The sequence below is a fragment of the Cervus elaphus genome, chromosome 5, assembly GCF_910594005.1.
Source record: "Cervus elaphus chromosome 5, mCerEla1.1, whole genome shotgun sequence".
Taxonomy (NCBI): domain Eukaryota; kingdom Metazoa; phylum Chordata; class Mammalia; order Artiodactyla; family Cervidae; genus Cervus; species Cervus elaphus.
Window position 1 is genome coordinate 21,049,795 of NC_057819.1, and position 20,554 is coordinate 21,070,348.

Here is a 20,554-nt window from a genome sequence, read left to right on the forward strand (position 1 = left end):
TTTAGTGGTGGTGTGTGGGATCTAGTTCCCTGACCAGGGATCAAACCCAGGCCCCCTGCATTGGGAGCTCAGAGTCACAGCTCCTGGACCACCAGGGACATCCCATATCATTCTTAAAATCTACATGTTCCGCATCCTCAGGCAGATAAAGTCCAAATCCTTTAGCCCCACATAGGCATCCCTGCAAACTCGATCTCAGCTTCCACCCACAGCACCTGGCCCAGAGCCTTTACTCCAATCTGGAACGATCCCTCTTCTTGCTCTTCTGGCCTCCTGTGACTGAGATTCCAGCCCCTTTTCCTCCAGAGACCAGCCAAGACAGCCAGCCAGCCAGCCACCCACTACTAGCCCCTGGCTCAAGCTAACTTATGGAAATTTCGGCCTTTTCTCCTCTCTTTGACATTTGCAGACCATCTGGCACAGTGAGAGACAGAAGCTTTTTACAGTACCGGCTTTCAGTGGATGGACAGCCCCCGGCCTGTAGCAGTGGACTTGAATAGGTCAGAGGTCATGGTCACTGGGGTCATTTGTGCGGGCTGCTCATTGGGTGTTTGACATTTGTAGTGCAGTCATGTTTTTCCTGCTGCTGGGTGTATACACATCCCCAGTGTTACTCCAGTTCAGGGGAAGTTGTGTGTGGGTTCAAGGAAACTTCCAGAACCCAAGTGGGCACAGTCGTGAAGGCACCTCTAATAAGCCTGAATGGCACAAGAGAGCCAGGATTGGGGGAGGAGAGTGGGGCACTCGCCTAGAGAACAAAATTTAAGGAAATGTCCCAGGAACTTCCCTGATGTCCCAATGGTTAAGATTCTGAGCTTCCGATGCAGGGGGTATGTGTTCTATCCCTGGTCGGGGAACTAACATCCTGAATAGTACATGGCCAAAAAAAAAAAAGGAAATGTCCCATACTCAGAAATCATGACAAATACTATTTTATTGCAATGTTTTACAGGTCTAACTTGATACAAAAAATTCCAGGTGAGCAACAGAGCAACACGTTAAATAAAGTCAAGATAACTGTTCAAGGATGCAAGTCTGCCCTGCACACTGCCCCCAGCCCCCCACCTGCCCTCGGTGGATGCTACTGCCTGGGATAAGAAGCAGTCAGTTCTTGTCAAAGGTTTTTCTCCAGGGCAGCCCAGCAGTGGATGCAAGCTCTCTTCTGTGGACTCGAGTGGGTGAGCATTTGGGGAAAGTGCATCTTGGAACTTCCCTGGCAGTCCAGTGTTAAGATTATGAGTGTCCTCTGTAAGGGACATGGGTTTGATCTCTGGTTGGTGAACTGAGATCCCACATGCCTTGTGGAGCGGCCAAAAAAAAAAATGAAGAAAAAGAAAGTGCATCTTAATGTGTTCATGTTCTGGAAGGCACAGTCCCCCACTTCTGTCCTGTGAATGATAAGTCACCCATGTGTTTCAGGTCAAGGAGCCTAAGGCTGAGGAATTCCTGTCTTGTACAAGAATTGAAGCAGTCAGTTCTATGGTTTTTCTCCAGAATGCTCCAGATATTCAAAGTTCTGTTTGGGCAGCAGGCTGCCCATGATCTTCCTGGTTGATATGGAAATGGGCTGTAAATTCATGATAACATGTCCGTCTATGCCCCCCCCCACACACACTTGAAGGAAGCTACCCCACCCTTCTGTGCGTTCCTGGAATGAACCTCATTCTCACTTCTGAGAGCACCTTTGTCCTTGGTGTCCCCCACCTGGAAGGCTAATTTTCTTCCTCCAGCTCACATGTAGTTATTCAGGACTCATCCGAAAATGTCACCTTCTCAGAGTCAACTTCCACCAGCACCCCAGCAAGGAAGTGTTCTGCTGATGGTTCTTGCTGGCATTTCCTTGTTAATTTCCTCCCTGAAACTCACAGTGTTGCTTCCCCCACTCATCAGACTGGGCACCCCAGAGCTGGACTATCTTGCTTTTGGGTAGTTCTGAGGTTGAGCCAGGGCTGGGGGCACAGTGGGGGCTTGATCAATCCTGATGGGATGAACATGCTTGAAGGCAGTGCCTTCAGTTTGGGGCTGTCTGAAGAGCAGACACCAAAGAGAAACTAAACTAGTGTATCTGTCCACACTCTCACACCTTCCCTGTGACCTCTGTTCCCTTAGCTAGAATATGAGCCTCTCCCACATTCCTCTGGTCCTTTCAAAGCAACCTGCAGATATCCCTGGGTTCCCTGCTTTCAGAATGGAACGCTGGATCACATGGAGGTGTTGTGGAGTGGCTGAGTGGGTGGGAGCTGAAAAGGTAAGGATCCCCTTTATCAGTCATCTGAAGTCCCCACTTTCAGAATGGAAGGCTGGCTAACCTGGGGATGGTGTAGGAGTGTCTGTGTGGGTAGATGGGTGGGTGGGACCTGGAAATGTAAGGACCCCCTTATCAGTCACCTGAAGAAAGGAAAGCAAGTGCCTTCTCCCTTCCAAGGAAGGAAAACAGGGAAAAGAAGGGTGAGACCTTTGTCAGCGAGCAAGAACCTGCTTGGAAGAAACTAGGCACACAGCAAAATGCTGGAGGATTCATGACATATTTCTAATCTCCAGGCCACCTCCCCCAGCCCCATTTTCACTCAATGCTTTCCATCCGCAAAGGCCCAGTGTGTTGGCCTCGGATGATCGATGACGGAAACACAAGTACCCCTGGCCACTGGTTCCTATCTTAGAAGGTAAACAGAGGGGTGGACAGTCGCGTTGGAAAGAGAGGAGCCAAGGAACGGGTCTTGAAGCCTGGTGAGAGTTTAAGCATCTTGTTTTCGCCCCTTCCGTTGTAAGTTGACATTGACATTGAAGTCGCTCAGTCGTGTCCGATTCTTTGGGACCCCATGGACTGTAGCTTACCAGGCTCCTCCGTCCATGGAATTTTCCAGGCAAGAGTACTGGAGTGGGTTGCCATTTCCGTTGTAAGTTACAGACTTTTTAAAACAGAGACCTCTGAAGATTCTTTTATTGGGACTTTAGTGAGCGGAAGGAAACCTCGAAAGGTTACATCAGACACGACTACTACTGCTGCTGTTACTTACGATGGCTTGCGGACCCCATGAATCACCCTCCAGTGCTGCCACTGGGGTGTTTATTCCGGCGGCTTGTAGGGCTTCTCAGGTAGCTCGGATGGTAAAGAATCTACCTGCAATGCAGGAGACCCGGGTTCGATCCCTGGGTTGGGAAGATTCGCTGGAGCCGGGATGGCAACCCACTCCAGTATTCTTGCCTGGAGAATCCCCATGGACATAGGAGCCTGGCTGGCTACAGCCCATGGGTTCGCAAAAAGTCAGACACGACTGAGCGACTAAAACACACATAACGTCGAGCTGTGCAGTCCCCGCGGGCGCGGGCTGGCGGAGGCGCCGGCCGGGGCGGTTGCCCACCGCGGAGGAGGCCGGGGGCGGGGTGGGCCGGGAGGAGGAGAGAGGAGGGAGGAGGAGGCGCCTAGAAAAGGAGGCGCGGCCGGGAAGGTGCAGAGAGGGCCCGGCGGCGGCGTGCGCCTCGGGCTGGGCCGGGCCGCGGGCGGTGGAGCGCAGAGACGAGGCCGGGCCCGGCGTGGCTGGAGCGCGGCCAGCAGCGGCGGGCGGGCGGCAGGCCCGGCGTGGCAGCGCGGCGCGGCGGCTGCCCCGAGCGCGCAGAGCCGGGCGCCCGATCGCCGGCCCCTCCTGGACGCGGCGCGCACGGCCCGGCCTGTCGGGGAACCCGGGGGCTCGGGGAGCCCCGGGGCCTGACGCGCCACCTCTCGGCTCTGCCTGCAGGTCCCGGGCGCGCGCAGCCCTCGCCCCACCGCCGCCGCCCGCCCGCCCGCCCCGGGCCCCGGAGCGCGGTGGAGGAGCCCCCCGAGGAGCCGGGGGCCTGCGCCCCGCGCCCCCCAGACATGGTGGGCCACCTGCATCTGCAGGGCATGGAGGAGAGCCTCAAGGAGAAGAGCCGGGAGGGCGTGCTGGACAGCCCCGACTCCGGGCTACCCCCCAGCCCCAGCCCCAGCCCGCCCTTCTACTCTTTGGCGCCTGGCATCCTCGACGCCCGCGCTGGGGGCGCCGGCGCCTCCTCCGAGGCCCCCGGACCCGGCGAGGCCAGAGCGGTAAGCACGCACCTTCGGGCAGAAAGGGGGGCAGTGCCCGCCCCCTCACCCCCAAGGAGACGGGGTACTTCAGGAGCCGGGCCTGGGTCCCTCCCGGCATCCCCCCAGACAAGAAGGTGTCTCAAGAGACAGCCATGCTCCCCAGGTGGGGATCGGAGCGCCTCGGTGGGGGTGGGCCAGCCTGGTCCCTGCAGACCTCTCCCTGGCTGCCGGCCTCTTTAAGGAGTCTTACTATCAGCAGTAAAAGAACAGGGGGTGAGGACCGTCTGAAATACTTAAGAGGTTGGCTTCCCAGAGGTGAGCTGGAGCCCCAGGCCCCAGCAGTGGACCCAGGTTCCCTGTTTACTGCTCCCCTTGGGCTGCCAATGTGAAAGCCTTTTTTTTAACCAAACCCAGACAGGAACCCTTCCTCCTCGGGATTTTGAGGGATGTTGACGTGGAGTTGAGGCGGTGCCTGGGGAAGGCTGGAACCCCAGGTCTGGAGACGCAAGAGTTTTACCCCTTGCCAGAGGCCCTGGGACCTTCAGGTGGACTGCGGGGGTCTCCCCGCTTGGTGGCTGGGCTGAGACTGGGTTCCCCCCACCCCACCCCTTCCGCGGCAGGCGGGAGCCAAGCGGGCGGGATTGGGCGCCTTCTGCTTTGAGGAAGGACAGACAGATCCGGGGGCCGCTCACAGCCCCAGTGGCATCTCCCCGCTCGCGCAGTTCTCTGCATGCTTTAGCGGGTGTACCAGCACGGCTGCAGCCTGGCACCACTTTCCTGGGGCCCCCGGCCCTCAGGGGTCCCTCACAAGGCAGTAAATGCATCCCGCTCGTTGGAAAATCTCCCCAGAACCGAAAGGAATGGTTATCCCACCTCCCGCCCACAGACAGGAATGTCACTGGTGTCTCCCTTGCTCTTTGCTCCGGTGCGTCCCAACCTGGAGAGGGCATGGGAATCTCTGGGAGATATAAAAAAAAAAAATTCCCATACCCACCTCGTACTTCCAGACATTCTCATTTGATTTATTAGAGGCTGCGAGCTGGACATCAGGATTTTTAAAACCTCCCCAGGCGATCCTAGTGCAGCAAAGTTTGGGAAACACTTGCCTTAGACCAAAATCTTGTGTTGAATTTGAACTTTGGTCTCTCTTTGTGTGTGAGGGGGCGGGAGAGGCATTCCGGACTTCCAGGGATCGATAGGTGTGACCCCGGCTGTTGGCAGTGAAACTGATCCTGTTGTCCGAACGTGCCAACTTTCCTGCACGAGTGTCTCAGACTTGGCACGGTTGAATGGGGGTTATTTGGGCTGCTCGCGTTGAGGCTCAGTTCCTCTGGTGTCCTACACAATGGGGCTTGGAGTATGGGGCAGAGAAGCAGGCTTCCCCTTTACTCTTTGGGTCACCCAGAATTTGCTTTATAGAAGGTTTTCTGGATGCTTTTCCTGCCAGCCAGGGGCAGCCACAGAACAGTGCTCCTGGCTTACTTGTCTTGGCTGTCCTGGTTGATTTTATTTTTCCCTCTCCTTGCTAACTAGATGCCAGGTATGGAACTGAGCTGTGTCTCTAATCTTTTTAATTTGGCTTGAGGGCAAGACTTAGGGCTTTGTCTACACAGGTAATGACATCTGCGTTTAGACAGCCTTCCCAGGTGCTAAGAACTGTCCTAAAGCTCTTTACTTCTGCCAACTTATTTCATCTTCTTATCCCTATGAAGTATGTAGGTGCTCTTGTTAGATCCATTTTCCAGAGGGGGAGACTGAGGCTCAGAGAAGTTAGTGACTTTGCTGGATTAGAACCCAGGGAATTGGGCTCCAGAGTCTCTACCCTTAAACCTTCCATTATCCTATTTTTCATTGTGCGGCTAATTAACTATCTGTGTGGGTTTTAAAATTTTATTAAAAAAATTTTTTTAAACATACTTTATTTTTTGGTTTAATATATTTTTTTATTTTTAAATTTTTTATTGGAGTATAGTTGATTGGGGGCTTCCCAGGTGGCGCCAGTGGTAAAGAACCCACCTGCCAATACAGGAGACATAAGAGATGTGGGTTTGATCCCTGGGTCGGGAAGATCCCTTGGAGGGGGAAATGGCAACCTGCTCCAGTATTCTTGCCTGGAGAATCCGAGGGACAGAGGAGCCTGGTGGGCTACAGTCCATAGGGTCACAAAGAGTCAGACACGACTGAAGTGACTTAGCACACACACACACACACACACACACACTGAGAATGCTTCCTAGGAACAGATGTAGGCAAAAATACCAGCTGCCAAGCTTGCACAAAAGGACAGAAAGCTCTCCTGTGTTTTGGAGCTGATGGTTTCAAATGCCCAGGAAGATGCTGGCTGCACGCAGGGCCGGGTTTGCTTTGGCACCCCTTGTGGGCCTGGGGTTCAGCCTGGGGTAGACACCTCTGTTCTGACACCCTGTTCCCGGCACTGCCTTCCCGGTCAACATTGGAACCACACGCCCCAGCGGGTGGAGGGGGGCGGGGTGAGCTGCAGTTCTGTCCCCACCCCCAGGTCACTGAGGTCCTCACAGGCTTGTCACCGTATTTATTATGCTGGACGTGCATGTTAAATTTGCTCACCCTCTACAAAGAGGTCCCCTCTCCCCCTACTTTTTTGTGAATAAGTTAAACTTACCTTCTGGACAGTACCGCATGGATGTAGGGTAACTGGCTGGCTGCAACATTGCCCCCCAAGACCTAAAAGGCACTGGGGACCAGGCTGGGTGTGAGTGAACCCCTGACCACCACCCCCCATCTTGACCATAGGTTTTTTCTTTTTTCTTGCCCACTCTTTGAAGCAAAGATGGTAATGTTCCTAGTAATTCTCAAGCCAAAGGAAGATCTGGGAATCATCCCACCAATACTTACTGAGCACCTACTGTATGTCATGCAGTTTTGGGGCTCATGGGTGACACAGTGGTGAACATGATGTCAAAGGTGGTCCCTGCCCCCATAGAACTGGCATTCTAGTGGGAGAGACAGTCATCAACTTAAATACGTGATATAACGCTAGACAGATTGTTAAGTGCCCTTAAAACAGAGATGGGTGCGAGTGGACAGGGTGGTCAGGGAAGTGACAGTTAATGGAAACCAGAAAAAATGAAAGAATGGCCCTCATGGTCATAGGCCTGAATTGAGTGTCAGTTCAAGGGAATGGCCAGTGCAAAGGCCCTGAGGCAGGAGCAAGCCGGCATGGTTGAGTTGCCTCAGTGAGGCCGGCCAGGGCCAACACAGGGACTTGTAGACCCAGCTGAGACCAGAAAGTAAAATTCCATTTGGTCTTTTAAAAATGGACTTGTGACTGGTTGTTGTTTTTTTTTTTTCTTCATTTTTTGAGAGCCTCATGAGTTCCCAGATTCCCCCAAATTTAGAAACCCAAATCAGAGGCTTGACTGAGAGGGACCCATGTGGAACAGACTCTATGGAGGGTGGAGGGAGGTCTTATCTCCATGTGGTAGGGCCCTGCTTGCCTGCAGGACACTGGGACAGCCAAGGCTGCCTGCCGGGTCAGCCAGGCTCTGCCTGTCAGCTGCATTCATCCTTCAAATATTTAAGCCAGGCTGGGTGAGGGATACAGCCAGGAACAGGACAGAAGCCGTCTGTACCACCTTCAAGCTCCCAGGCCCTGGACCGCTAACTCTTGTGTACTTCCTCCCCCTGCTCCCTGTCCTGCCTGGAGGAGCTGGGGGACTTCAGGGGCATCGTGGGGAGAGGCTTATGTTGCTAGGAGGGCTGAGTGAGTGTGTGTGGCAGACACCCACCCCTCCAAGTTAACCTGGGCAGTTCGGGCAACTAGCCCTGTCCCCTCTTTACCACCCTTAGGGAGAATGCAAATGGCATTGGGATCTCAAGTCATGATCTCTGGGTGCCCACTGGAGGGGACAACCACCATGGGGTGGGGGAGATGAGAGATTACCCACCTGTGGCAGATGAAGGGCTCACCCCCCTGTGACCAGAGGTGGCGGGCTGAGCCGTTACCCCTCAGGTACGGATGTGGATTCCCCAGCAGCCAGTGTTCTGGGCCCTGTCACCCCCATCTCATCTCCTGGGGTCTGTTTATACATCGAATGTATACCTGAGTGGCCCACTGGAGAATTTCCCAAAGGACGAGGTGCTGGTTCCCTGGACTTGGATTCTGAGGGCAGCCCTTGGGGCCAGATCCAGGTAGAATTGGTGATGGGGAGTGGGCTGTCTTTGCCCCATCCTTGAAAATTTCCTGAGGCTGCCGCCCAGCTCTTGGAAATCTTGGTCACAGCCACCTCTTAGGATCTTGGCTGTGTCCCCCAGAGCCCTCCATCTCAGGACACTTGGATTTTCTCATTTCTCTTTTTCTGGTCTGTGATGATGAAACCAAGGATGAGGGCAGAGGGGGAAGGGAGTTAGGAATTTAGGCAGTTAGGGCCCAGGATTGGGAAGGATGTATGAAGAAATGAATGGATGGATGGACAGATGGGAGGATGGGCAGATGAATGCATACATGGACAGAAGGATGGATGGACAAATGGATGGATGAACGGATAAATGGACAGATGGGTGAATAAATGGACAATGGATGGATGGATGGACACATGGATGGATGGATGCATAGACAGAAGGGTGGATGGGTAGATGGATGGATGGATGAATGGGATGGACAGATGAGTGGATGGACAAATGAAGAGAAAAATGGAAGGTTAGGTGTATGGACAGGCGGACTGTGAAGACAAGGTGAGCCTCCTGGCCCCCTAGTAGGCCCGCAGGTGTGTCCCTGACCAGCACAGTTGCCTGAGCAGGGTCAGGGGAAGAGAACCAGGTGTGTCAGGCCACGGAGGGAGGAGCCTGTGTGAAGGAAGAAAGGCTGTGAGGAGCCAGAAACCCTGGCGCCTCCTTTCAGCCCCCGTCTGCTTAATCCTGGACAAAGCGGCCTCCAGCGGAAACCCCGCGACCTCTCTGACAGCCCCACTTCTCTGTGAAAGGCTCACCTGTCTAAGAAGCTACACCTGGAGCTTTAGTGTGAAGAGAAGACAAACAGGCCCTCGTCCTGCCAGCTGCTCTAGGGGTGAGGGGGCAATCAGGAGCCAGCATCCTGGGAAAGTGGCACCCGGCAGAGGGCCGCCCGGAGATGGGTCTGTCCTTCTCGCCCTTGGGACTCAGGCCTCCCTTTCGGGGGAGGGATATGGTACAAAGGGGCCCCAAGTCTGAGACCCAGGTGTCAGCAGGCCCACCATCCCTCCAGAGGTTCTAGGGGAGAATCCATCCATGCGCCTGTCCCAGCTTCTGGTGGTGGCTGCCAGCCTTGGTGTGCCTCGACTTGTTGACACACGCCCCCGTCCCCATGTGACCTTCTTCCCTCTGTATATCCCGTGTCCAAAGCTCCCTCTTTTTATAAGGACACCAGCCGTACTGAATCAGGCCCCACCCCCACCCAGTGGGACCTCATCTTAACTTGCTCTTCCTTACTTAAAAACCTTATTTCCAAAGAGGGTCACACCCCAGGTCCCAGCAGTTAAGATGTGAACATACTTTTGCGGGGGCTTCCCTGGTGGCTCAGACGGTAAAGAATCTGCCTGCAATGCAGGAGCCCCGGGTTCAATCCCTGGGTTGGGAAGATCTTGAGAAGGGAATGGCAACCCACTCCAATATTCTTGCCTGGAGAATCCCATGGACAGAGGAGCCTGGTGGACTACATACAGTCCATGGGGTCACTGAGAGTCAGACAGGACTGAGTGACTCACATGCACACATATACTTCTGTGGGGGTCACAAGCCAACCCAGCACCCTCCTGTCGCTTGGGCCCCTCTGGTCACTTGTCTTGGGGAGCGGCCCGTCCTTCAGCCCCGCCTCTGACCTGTGATCTACGGCTTTGCTCAGGTCCCCTCTCTGAGTGTCAGCCCCTGGACCATTTGGGGTGTCCTTGGCTCCCCCAGCCTGGCCCCGCTCACCTCCTCTGTTGTGCCATGTTGAGCAAGTAGCCTTTGGGAGCCGCGTGCCCCCGCTGCTGCCCCGTCCCACACCAACCCAGAACTGACCATCAATCCCCAAGGCCTTTTGTAAAAGGGATGAGGATTCTTGGGGCATAAATAACCCCTTCTTGAATCGCTTTCCTCATGAGTGAAGGCTAATGCCCACTTAGCCCACCATGGGAACTTTTGGTCTCAACTCCCCAAACACGCTGAAGATCATCAGTTTAATTCTGATTGCAGTAGAAGCCGTGGCCCCCAGCGAGGTGAGCGGCCTTGAGAAGGGCCATTTCAGCACTCACAAAGGTTCCCCATGGCTTTGATGAGGATGCCCCACCCGCATGCCAGTATGGGGTCTCCCTGGATCCTTCCTCCTGCCACTCACTCTCCACTGATGGGGGCTTGATACCCCCTGACTGAGCAGAAAGTTTCGTGGGGCACACGTGGTTCTAGCCACATTCCATGCAGTGGGCAGGTGGGGGACCGCCGTGGGTCACCTGGCTGGGGACAAACGCCCCTGTGCTGTCCCTAGCTGTCCCTGCCAGCCAGGCTGGGACCCCCGGTCGGGCTGGGCTGTCAGCACGTGGCACAGAGCTCTCACAGCCCAGCAGCGCTTATCTTTCGTTGGCGTCCTGTGGGCCGCGCTGTGTACAGCAGCCAGAGACGCGGAGCGCTCCAGACGCCCATGTGTATTTTTACTCCCAGTATTTATCCTCGCACATGAATCACTGGGCGAGGCGGGTGGGGCCTGGCGGGCAGAGGGCAGCCGCGGCCCACTGCTCTCTGGGTCTTGCTTTCTCTGAAGTCCTCCCTGGTCCCCACACAGACGCTCGGCCTGCCCAGGAGACCAGGGAGCCAGGCCAGCCCCCTCCCCAGGCTAGAACGGGGCTCTTCTGGTTCCCAGAAGGAGTTGGGGGCTGGTCCAACTGTGTTACCATCCTAGGGTGGAGGGCGTGGTGTTTGGGAGATAGGGATCCAGCCTTCAGCCTTTCCGCTCCTCTGCCCTGGAGGCTCAGCTGCTTTTCCTCTGGCCCTGCCCCCCAGGGCTTCAAGGGGCCCCAAGGAAACTAGCCAGCCTGTACCTGGGCACCCCGGACTGTGGGCCTCACAAATGGCACAATCCCATTGTACAGATGGGCAAACTAAGGCACAGTGAGCAGGTTCCCTGGGCACAGGGGTCTCTTGGTGGGTCCTCTTCAGAGTGGAGCAAGCACCTGGGCCTTTGGGGGAACAAGCTGGCCTGTGGCTGCCCCCGGGGTTGGGGAGTGGTGAGGGGAGCAGGGTGCCTGGGAATGTTCGCTCCACGTGGCCTGGGCCAGGCGAGCAGGTGCAGCAGCAGAAGGGGTCCTGTGGGCCCATGAGCCGCAGCCCCCCGGCAGCCCGCCCTCACCCTGGTGGCTCCCATGGGAGTGGCTGGGGGATGGGGGGGTGGTGAGCTGCTTTTGCAGGGTCGGCGGCTTGCCTTCCTGGCCCGCCATCATAGCTGTAAGACTGAGCCCCGAGCTTCTGGGGCCAGGCGGGCAGCTGCGGGGCATCTAGGAGCTTCGAGGAGCCCAGTGAGGATGGCCTTCAGCTGTCCTGTGGCCCAGGTCCCTGGATGCCAGCCTCCGTCTGGGTTTTCAGTGGCTTCCACCAGCTCTTGTATGGGGTGGGACGGATTTTAGCTGTTTTTCACCAGGGCCCTTGGGACGTGATGCCCAAAGCGCCAGCTTCTTGGCCCAGCCTGTGAGGTCAGCCTAGTCCCTTCTGCTGGCAGCCAGTCAGGGAGTGAAATCTGGCCAGAATAGGGCCCCAAACATGTATTCAGCTCTCATCAGGAGGCTTGAGTGAACCTGAGAGGGATGGTGGTACCCGGTTCTTCATTACCTCCCAAAGAAGGCCTCCCTGCTTCTGAGCTTGGGAACTGTTCTTTTCATAGGGGTGGGGGTGTGGTGGGGGTGGGGTGGGTGATGAAAACCAGTGGCAGGCTACCCCTTCCTTCCTCTACCCTTCCACCTAGAGACGCCACCGAAAACCTTAGCACCCACACCCGCAGCCCCTTGCATGCCTGCATCATCCTCTGTCCTCTTCTGTGTCCACAAGACGAATCCTGGGAGGCACTGTGACTCATCCAACCCACACAGGATCTGGCACACAGTAGGTGTTCAGCACACAGTAGGTGCTCAGCAAACCACTGCACACACTTGGGGGAGTGCCATACTTCAGATAGGGAATGGCTCACCACTCCAGGATTCTTGCCTGGAGAATCCCATGCACAGAGGAGCCTGGCGGGCTACAGTCCATAGGGTCGCAAAGAGTCAGAAACGACTGAGTGACTAACATGTTCACTTTCATACTTCAGAGAGTCTTGCAGGGAAAGAGCATGGTCATGGAGTTTTATAGCTGAGGACATCAAGTCATGGAGTTTTATAGCTGAGGTCAGTGTTGAGTTCACAGAGCCATGGAGAACACCAGAAGTTCCAAAATCTTGTCACTTCTAAGAATTATTTTCTTTCTTTAAAATTTTGACTGTGCTGCATAGCTTGTGGGATCTTAGTTCCCCGACCAGGGATTGAACCAGGGCCCTCAGCAGTGAGTGTGGAATCTTAACCATTGGACCACCTGGGAATTCCCATCACTATTTTATTTTTAAACTTAAATCTCCTGAATGATGCATGCTTGCTTCTGGCAGGTCAGAGCAGGGTTGTCCCAAGCTTAAAAACGGGGTGTGGATTGTACCTCTCTCTGGAGAGGAACCCCTACCCCTGCCTCTTGACCCTTTATGAAAAGCATTCAGAATACAAGCCCACTCTTACACAGAGCTTCCTCAGTAGACACAGTCCCACTCATTTACACATTTTGAATCCTTCAGTCCTCACTATGGCCTGTGAGGCAGGTGCTTCTGTCACCCCACTTCAGGGACCAGGAAGCTGCAACCCCGAATGGGGAGTTGCTTGCCAGGTCACATGATGTATTAGCCCCTATCGCTGCTCTAACAAATGGCCACACACGTAGTGGCTTAAAACAACTCGGACCCAATACCTTACAGTTCCAGGGACTTCCCTGGTGGTCCAGTGGGTAAGAATCTGCCTACCAATGCAGGGGACGTGGATTCTATCCTTGGTCAGGGAACTGAGATCCCACATGCCGTCAGGCAACCAAGCCCACGCGCCATAGCTAGAGAAGGCTGAGCGCCGCAACGAACAGCACGTGTGCTGTGAGAAAGACCCAGCACAGCCAAAAATAAATAAGTAAAATAAAAATAAATGTAAAGAATACCTTACAGTTCCAAAGGCCAGCCGTCTAAAATGGGTCTCACAGGCTATTAATAAAAGCAAGGATTTGGGCAAGGCATCCTTTCTGGGACCTTCCCAGCTGGCTCTAGTGGTAAAGAACCCGCTTGCCAAAGCAGGAGACATAAGAGATGCAGATTCGATCCCTGGGTTGGGAAGATCCCCTGGAGGAGGGCATGGCAACCCACTCTAGTATCCTTGCTTGGAGAATCCCCATGGACAGAGGAGTCTGGCAGGCTATACAGTCTATAGGGTCGCACAGAGTCGGACACAACTAAAGCGCCTGAGCACACTCCCATGCATCCTTTCCAAATGCTCTAGGGGAGAATCCTTGCCTTTCCCACCTTCTAGGGGCTGCCCACGTTCCTTGGCTGGTGGTCCCATCCTCCGTCCTTAAGACAGCAGGGTAATGTCTTCAATCTTTCTGACTCTGACCTGTCCCTCCCTCTTTCCCTTATAAGGACCATTGTGATGATGGGGGGGGGGGGGGTGGGGTGGGCACTGGATACTCCATGACAGTCTTCTCATCTCAAGATCCTTAATCACACCTACAAAGTCTCTTTTGCCCTGTAAGGTTGCACATTCCTCGGAACTGGGCATTAGAACCTCACATTTTGGGAGACGTTATTCTACCTGCCACAGCCAGCAAAGGAGAGATGGGGCTACCCTGAGGACAGCTGCTGGGGGCCTGTGGGGAACCCCTTGTTTGTCCAGGTCTTGGGTATTTTCTTCCTGTGGTTCTTCATTGGCCTGTGTTCTGGGGACACTGTGATCAGCTGAGGAGGCGACTTCAGTATTCATAGGCAGATAGCAGATTAAAAGATGGGCATGGGGCTGGCTCAGGGGCTCACAAGTGTGTGTGGGAGCAGTGTGCTGCTTTGCACATGTGAGGTCCTGCCTTTGGACAGCACGGGGTCCGTGCCAGGCACTGGGGATAGAGTGGTCCTCTGGTCCTGAATCTTAAGGAGCTCATGGTCTGGGGGAGACAGACACACAAAGGGGCCGCAGCAATGGAGAACAGCAGATGGGAGCTCCAGGGACCCCACAGAGGATGGTCGGGAAGACAGGAAGCTGGTTTCTGAGTTGCCGCCTTAGACCAAGTGAGAGAGAAAGAAAAGGACATTCCTAGTACCGAGAACAGCATAAACCAAGGCGCAGAGGCAGCCTGGGGCGTGGCCAAGACTAGCGGAATGTGGGCCTGGATGGGAGGCTGTGTGATCCTGTGCATGAGAGCAAGCTTGCTCTGAGCACGGGGTGACAGGTCAGGTCTTGGGGCTACAGCGCCAGTCTTGTGGGTGTGAGAGGCAGTGGGGGACACGGGCGAAGGCACAGGCTTTGCAGCTAGACCACCAGCTCTGCCCCTTCCTAGCTGTGTGGCCTCAGGCAAGTTACCTGTCCACTCTGGGCTTCAGTTTTAGCATCTATATAACAGGGGTGCTAGTAACAGCTCCGTCCCATGAGTGAATGAATGGATATGTGGGGGTGCTCAGAGCAGTGCCTGGTGCAGTTCACGCTCGAAGAGTGTCCACTACTGTGATTCCTCATCCAGGTGAGGTCAAAGAGGACCTTGTGAAGGATTTGAATGAGGGACCCACAGCCATGCACCAAGAAGGGCTGGGAACTCTTGCCTTGATGAGTGCGGTTTTCAGCCCATCACAGAGCTCCGTCCTGCCATGTCACCCTGGGGGGCAGCTTGAGAAGCTTGGGCTCAGGGGCTCCTTGAGAGGGTTCTCAGTTCTACAGGGCCCTGAGCCTGGCTCTTGGGGCTCAGGTGGGCTGGGCGCTGTAAAAAGAGACCATGACCACGTCCCCTTATAGTGACGCCTGAGAACTGGGTGGTTAGGGGAGCAGGCCGGTGGGTGAGTGGGCATCAGAGTGCTTAGACTCCGCAGAGGGACGCTGGGGTGGGCTTCCTGATGGACCCCGCAGAAGCAGGCTTCCAGAAAAGCCAGGACTGGAAGGGTGTGGGGAGCTCCTCTTGAGTCCAGCGGGGAGCTGAGGCCGTAGTGCCGAAGGGCTGCTCACGTGACCCTGTGTCCCTGGCTATCCCCACAGCCCCCCGCCCACCCCCCAAGCACCCCGGCGCGAGAGATGAGGCCCCGGATGCTGCCTGTGTTCTTTGGGGAGAGCATTGAGGTGAACCCGGAACCCACACCGGAGATCCGGTGAGTGGGGCTGCTGGGCTGGGTAGGGGTGGGGTAGGCGTGGGGTGGGGTAGGCGTGGGGTGGGATGGGTCGGGGGCCAGGCTGGGGGTCTCGGCAGGGTCCCCTCGCTCCAGGCAGCCCTTCTGGGTGATGCTCCCTGAGGAGGCATGGCTGTGATTTGGAGAGACTCTGTGGCCTTTGCTGTCCACACCCTCCATCTCCCCGTCCCAGGCCCCCATTTGGCCGTTTCCACACTAACTTCACCCCCAACCTGGCTGATTGTTATTTTAAATTTGCCCCTTTATCCCCCAAGGAGCCGTTGCCCTGAAGTGTGTTAGGTGCCCTCCCATGCACAGGGTGTCTCAAGTGGCACCTGCAGTGCTTCTGAGTTAAGGTGCCCAAAGGCCTTGATGCTGGGAAAGACTGAGAGCAGGAGAAGGGGGCAACAGAGGATGAGATGGTTGGATGGCATCACCGACTCAATGGACATGAGTTTGAGCAAAATCTGGGAGATAGTGAAGGACAGGGAAGCCTGGCGTGCTGCAGTCCATAGGGTCACAAAGAGTCGGACACAACTGAACAACAACCTCGCCCCCTCTGGTGCTTTTCTCCAGCCATCTGCCCTCCTGAGAGGGCTTCTGGGGCTCAGGCTTCCAGAAGGTGGAGTCTAGGGTCCGTGGGTCTGGCCCCCATATCCTTGGGATGCTCAGATGGATTTGTTCACATCACTCTAGCCTGGCCATGGGTGTGGGACCCACTGCCTCCTGTTCCTCCAGCTCTGGATATGATCGCAGGAGACAAACGGGTCCACTTTAAAGAATTTTCTGCCCGAAAAGTCCTCCTTTTTAGTTTTTATTATCAGAGGCCCCAGCCAGGGTGGTTGCAGGCTGCCTGGGCTCTTGTGAGTCTGCTTCCCTCCCCTCATGGATTACCTGTGGGATCCAGTGGGGAAGGAGACAGGTGAAGCCCCCGCTCCCCACTACTTTACCTTCCAGTGTGATGATCTGGGAGCAGAGCTGGGGGATGCTAAGCAGTTGGCCACTCATAACGGGGTCACCCCTGGAGGAGGGCATGGCAACCCACTCCAGTACTCTTGCCTGGAGAATCCCATGGACAGAGGACCCTGGCGGGCTACAGTCTATGGGGTCGCAAAGAGTCAGACACGACCGGGCGACTAAGCCCAGGGCAGCGCAAGGGGCTCACTCATCTAGAGGAGCCAATGCTACTCTGGGGGAACTTATTTTGATAAAATTTCAAACGTAAAGAAAGTTGCAGGAAGAGTATAGGGGACCCCGGTTGAACTGATTCCTTGCTGTTTCCATATTGCCCCGTTGGCTTGAATATCCACATGCTCTCACTCATTCTACATAAACAAAACATTTTTTCTGACCTGTTTGAGAGGAGGATGACGACACCCTGACCTCGAACCTCTAAATAACTCCAGCCGGTGTCCTTCCTGAGAACAGGGACATCCTCTCACATAATGACGGTCTGCTTGCCAAAATCGGATCAGCTAAAGCCAAAAACACAACCACTGCCTAGTCCAATTCCGCCCATTGTCCCCAAATGTACTTTTATGGCCTATTTTTAATCCCAGTCCAGGAGGGGCACGTGTGAAATATATAGTTGTCCAGTTTCTTGAGTCTCCTCCGAGTCGGCAGGGTCCCTTCTTTGTCCTTTTGACCTTGACATTTTGCAAGAGCCCAGGCTGCTCCATGTTCACCTTGCCCTCTGATCGTGACCTGACTGCCCGGCCCTGAGCTTACCCCTGTCCTCCCCTCCACCAGCTGCAATTCTGAGGTCAAGTATGCATCGGAGAAGCACTTCCGGGACAAGGTCTTCTACGTGCCGGTGCCGACGGTCACGGCCTACAGTGAGACGATTGTGGCCACGCCCAACTGCACGTGGCGTAACTACCGCAGCCAGCTGACCCTGGAGCCGCGACCCCGCGCCCTGCGCTTCCGCAGCACCACCATCATCTTCCCCAAGTGTGCCAGCAACTCCTTCCGCACCACCCTGCACCTCAGCCTGGGCCGGCCCCGCTGCTGGTTCACAGCCAGCGTGCAGCTGCAGCTGTGCCCGCGCCCCGGGCCCGGCCTCCAGGGCCCCGCGCCCCTCTGACCCGCAGCCCGGCCCCGGTGGCGGCGGCGTCGCGGCGAACCAGGGCCATCCCTGGGGCGGCCGGAGGATGGACTCTGCTATTGGGAGGGACCCTGGGGTGTGTCTTACCCCGGCCGCTGGGGCTCACCCAATAAACACATCTATTTTATCAGCACCTATGTGGGGAGGCAGCTTGGGCCTGGCTCTCAGAGGAGCAGGGGGTGGGGGCAGGTGGATAGGTGGCGATGGAAAGAAGAAGGCACGTGTCCTTGGCTGCCCCTGAGGCGGGGACACCCCGAGCATGGGCAGGATGGAGGCATCCCAGCCTTGGCCACACGGGAGGGAAGAAGGGGGCCATTCAGACACCCAGCGGCCCTGGAGGAGGCTGTTTCCAAAACGAGCCTTTCAAATGCATGCAGCTTAACGCCCAGAGCCGTAGCCCGGCAACCTCCGGCGGATGGTGGGCCAGGAGACTGGGTGAAAGCTGGATGCCGATGCCAGGGCCAGAGTGGGCTGTGTCTGGGGAGCCGCCAGGAGGAGCCCTGCCCACACCACACTGTCCCGGTTGCCCGTGCCCCAGGGCAGAGGATGGAGGGCCCAGCCTGTCTGCACCGCAGCCTTTCAGCGCCGTGTCCAGAGCCTCACCCACAGGGCAGCCTGCTAACCTCTGTCCGCCGACGCCTTCAGGACCAGGACTCGGGAACATCAGAGCCCTGGAGCCAGGTGCCAAGGGGAGGCGTCTAAGCTCTTGGAAATGACCACCACCACCTGCCAGCCGTCAGCTTAAAGAGATTCTGTGGGGCCCGGCTGCCCTCGCGCAGGCCTTCCCCTCCTACTGTGATGACTCAGCAATGGCCGGTGCTGTAGGGCTCACAGCACACATGCAAGGTCAGGGAGGAAGACGTGAGACCCCTGTGCTCCCTGGGAAGAGCCAGGACATGTGGGGGCAGGGGCCACGACCTGGGGCTGCTCAGCACCAGTGACCCAAAAGCCCCCCAACGTGGCCACAGAGATGCCCTCAGATTGGACCCTTAGGTGGGGGTTACCCCGACATTCCCCTGGCTTCCCCCCTAAGATGGGGCTTTAGTTCCCTCGCTGGGGAGAAGGGCAACTTGGAGCTCACATTCAGGAGAGGCAAGGTGATTGGTGTATTTTTATATAACTACACAGACTGTGCGTGGTCTCTCCACAAAGATGCTTTCTGATTAACAAAGAAATAACTTAAGAAACAACTGATTATCTTAATAAAATGTGCAAACTCAAAGAGGTTCCTTCTTCCGTGCTTCCAAGACTTTTGGATGCCCCAGGAGGGGGTGGTATTCACGGGCTCATGGTCCCTCCTGGCTGCTCACAGGGGACAGGAAGACACTCGGAAGGGTCAGAGCCCTATGCTAGCAACCCCTTCCCCATACACAGCTTCAGGGTGCACCAGCTCCACCTAGGAGCTAGGAAATTAATGCAGAGGGCCAGGCCCCACGCTGGGACTTGGTCTGGGGCTGATTCCAAAGAAAGTCCTGGCAATCTGAATATTTGATGCTCCCATGCTTTGCCACCCTGTATGCCAGCCCTCAACACTCACAGACCACCAGAGCCCATTGTATCCCTGGAGAAGGGCCCATGCTGCCTCTGCAAAGCAGGTCTTGACCATGTTACATCTTCTCCCCATCTGGCCCACGTCCTTGGAGGGGCCTCTGGGACCCCAGATTGTAAACGAGGAGGGCATTCAGCAGCCTTAGGATAGTGTCCTCTTTTGAGTAGCGGGGTGCTGGTGTCTTTGCAATGAGCTTCCCTAGTGGCTCAGGGGTAAAGAATTCACCTGCAATGCAGGAGACCTGGGTTCGATCCCTGGGTTGGGAAGATCCCATGGAAAAGGAAATGGCAACCCACTCCAGTATTCTTGCCTGGAGAATCCCATGGACAGAGGAGCCTGGCGGGCTACAGTCCATGGGGTAGCAAAGAGTTGGACACAATGGAAGTGACTGAGCATGCACGCTTGGTGTCTTTGCAGGGGCTCCGGCCTTGATGGAGGATGGTCTCTGACAAGGAGTGGAGGTGGTGAGGCAGGAAGGCAGGGCCAAGGGGCAAGTTCATGTCACCCAGAGAAAGAACCTTGAGGCCTCGGCTGCTTGGGGAGAACAAACGGGGCGCAAACACAGCGCTGGGGCTTTGTACGGACACGCACACGTGCTGGGGTCACGTCACTCGCACCAGGCAAATTCAACTGAGTTTACTTTCCAGTCACAACTCTGATCTCCCCACTTGGAAGGAAAAATGGGTTGGGCTTCCTGACGCGTGCAATTATGGTGCCAATGAACCTGGTGACCTTGGAGATGTCCCAGGGGTCACCATTCAAGAAACAACTTGCGGGGTGTGTAGTTAGCTGATGGCTTCCAGTCAGAGAGTGCAGGGATGGGACCCCTCCAATGGGCGTCTTGGCTCCTGGTTGACCGAGGCTGGATCCCTGCCGGGTCCTGCTTCCTGCTTTTGTCTTTCACAGGTGTCACCCCTGATAGGCCTCATCCCCCCGCCCCAACCATCTCAGTACCTCCTCAAGGACCTGGGTAGCACTTGTGCTTCTGAGAATCAAGCAAGACCATCTCCTTGGACCATGCAAACAGCTTCCATGTTCCCTGATGACCTTGGAACTCCAGCCTGCTTTTCCTTGTATGGCAGGGGTTCCAAGAGGCCCACCGTGTGGGGAGGAGTAAGAGATGTGCAAGGGTTGCAGCCATAAGACCCTCAAGCACAGCCCGATTTTCCTCTAGAGAAGCCGTGTGTCCTACCAGAACCCAGAGGACTTGGAGGCCAGCAGAAAGTGGTGCCTGTTTCATCTGGGAACTGACCCAACCCTTGGGATTACTACCCCCAAAATAGAGCCTGGAGGCCGGTGACCCCACTACCGAGGCTCAGAGTGCCACCTGCAGAAGGTGCTTCGGTCTTCTGTCCCCCCTCAGCGCTCCCCAGATCCAGATGCACTGGATAAGCCCTTGTGGGGTGGGCAGAGGCCACTCACTAAGCCCCCTGGGAGGGGAAGACTGACATGGGA

The 20,554-nt window shown here is 55.9% G+C and overlaps 1 protein-coding gene and 1 long non-coding RNA gene across 2 annotated transcripts in view; both read left to right on the plus strand.

The window, feature by feature from the left end:
• Positions 1–1,615, plus strand: part of LOC122693989 — a 208,033-nt gene extending 206,418 nt beyond the window's left edge. Inside the window, exons 3-4 of the long non-coding RNA XR_006341077.1 lie at positions 410–500; positions 953–1,615. This is a non-coding gene — a long non-coding RNA (uncharacterized LOC122693989). The remainder of the gene's footprint in view (positions 1–409; positions 501–952) is intronic.
• Positions 1,616–3,443: 1,828 nt separating this feature from the next.
• Positions 3,444–18,772, plus strand: RFLNA (refilin A). The gene is made up of 3 exons (XM_043902054.1): positions 3,444–4,063; positions 15,319–15,428; positions 17,196–18,772. Exons 1-3 carry the CDS (start codon positions 3,857–3,859, stop codon positions 17,527–17,529), a joined length of 651 nt encoding a protein of 216 aa, XP_043757989.1. The 5' UTR covers positions 3,444–3,856; the 3' UTR covers positions 17,530–18,772.
• Positions 18,773–20,554: the final 1,782 nt, after the last annotated feature.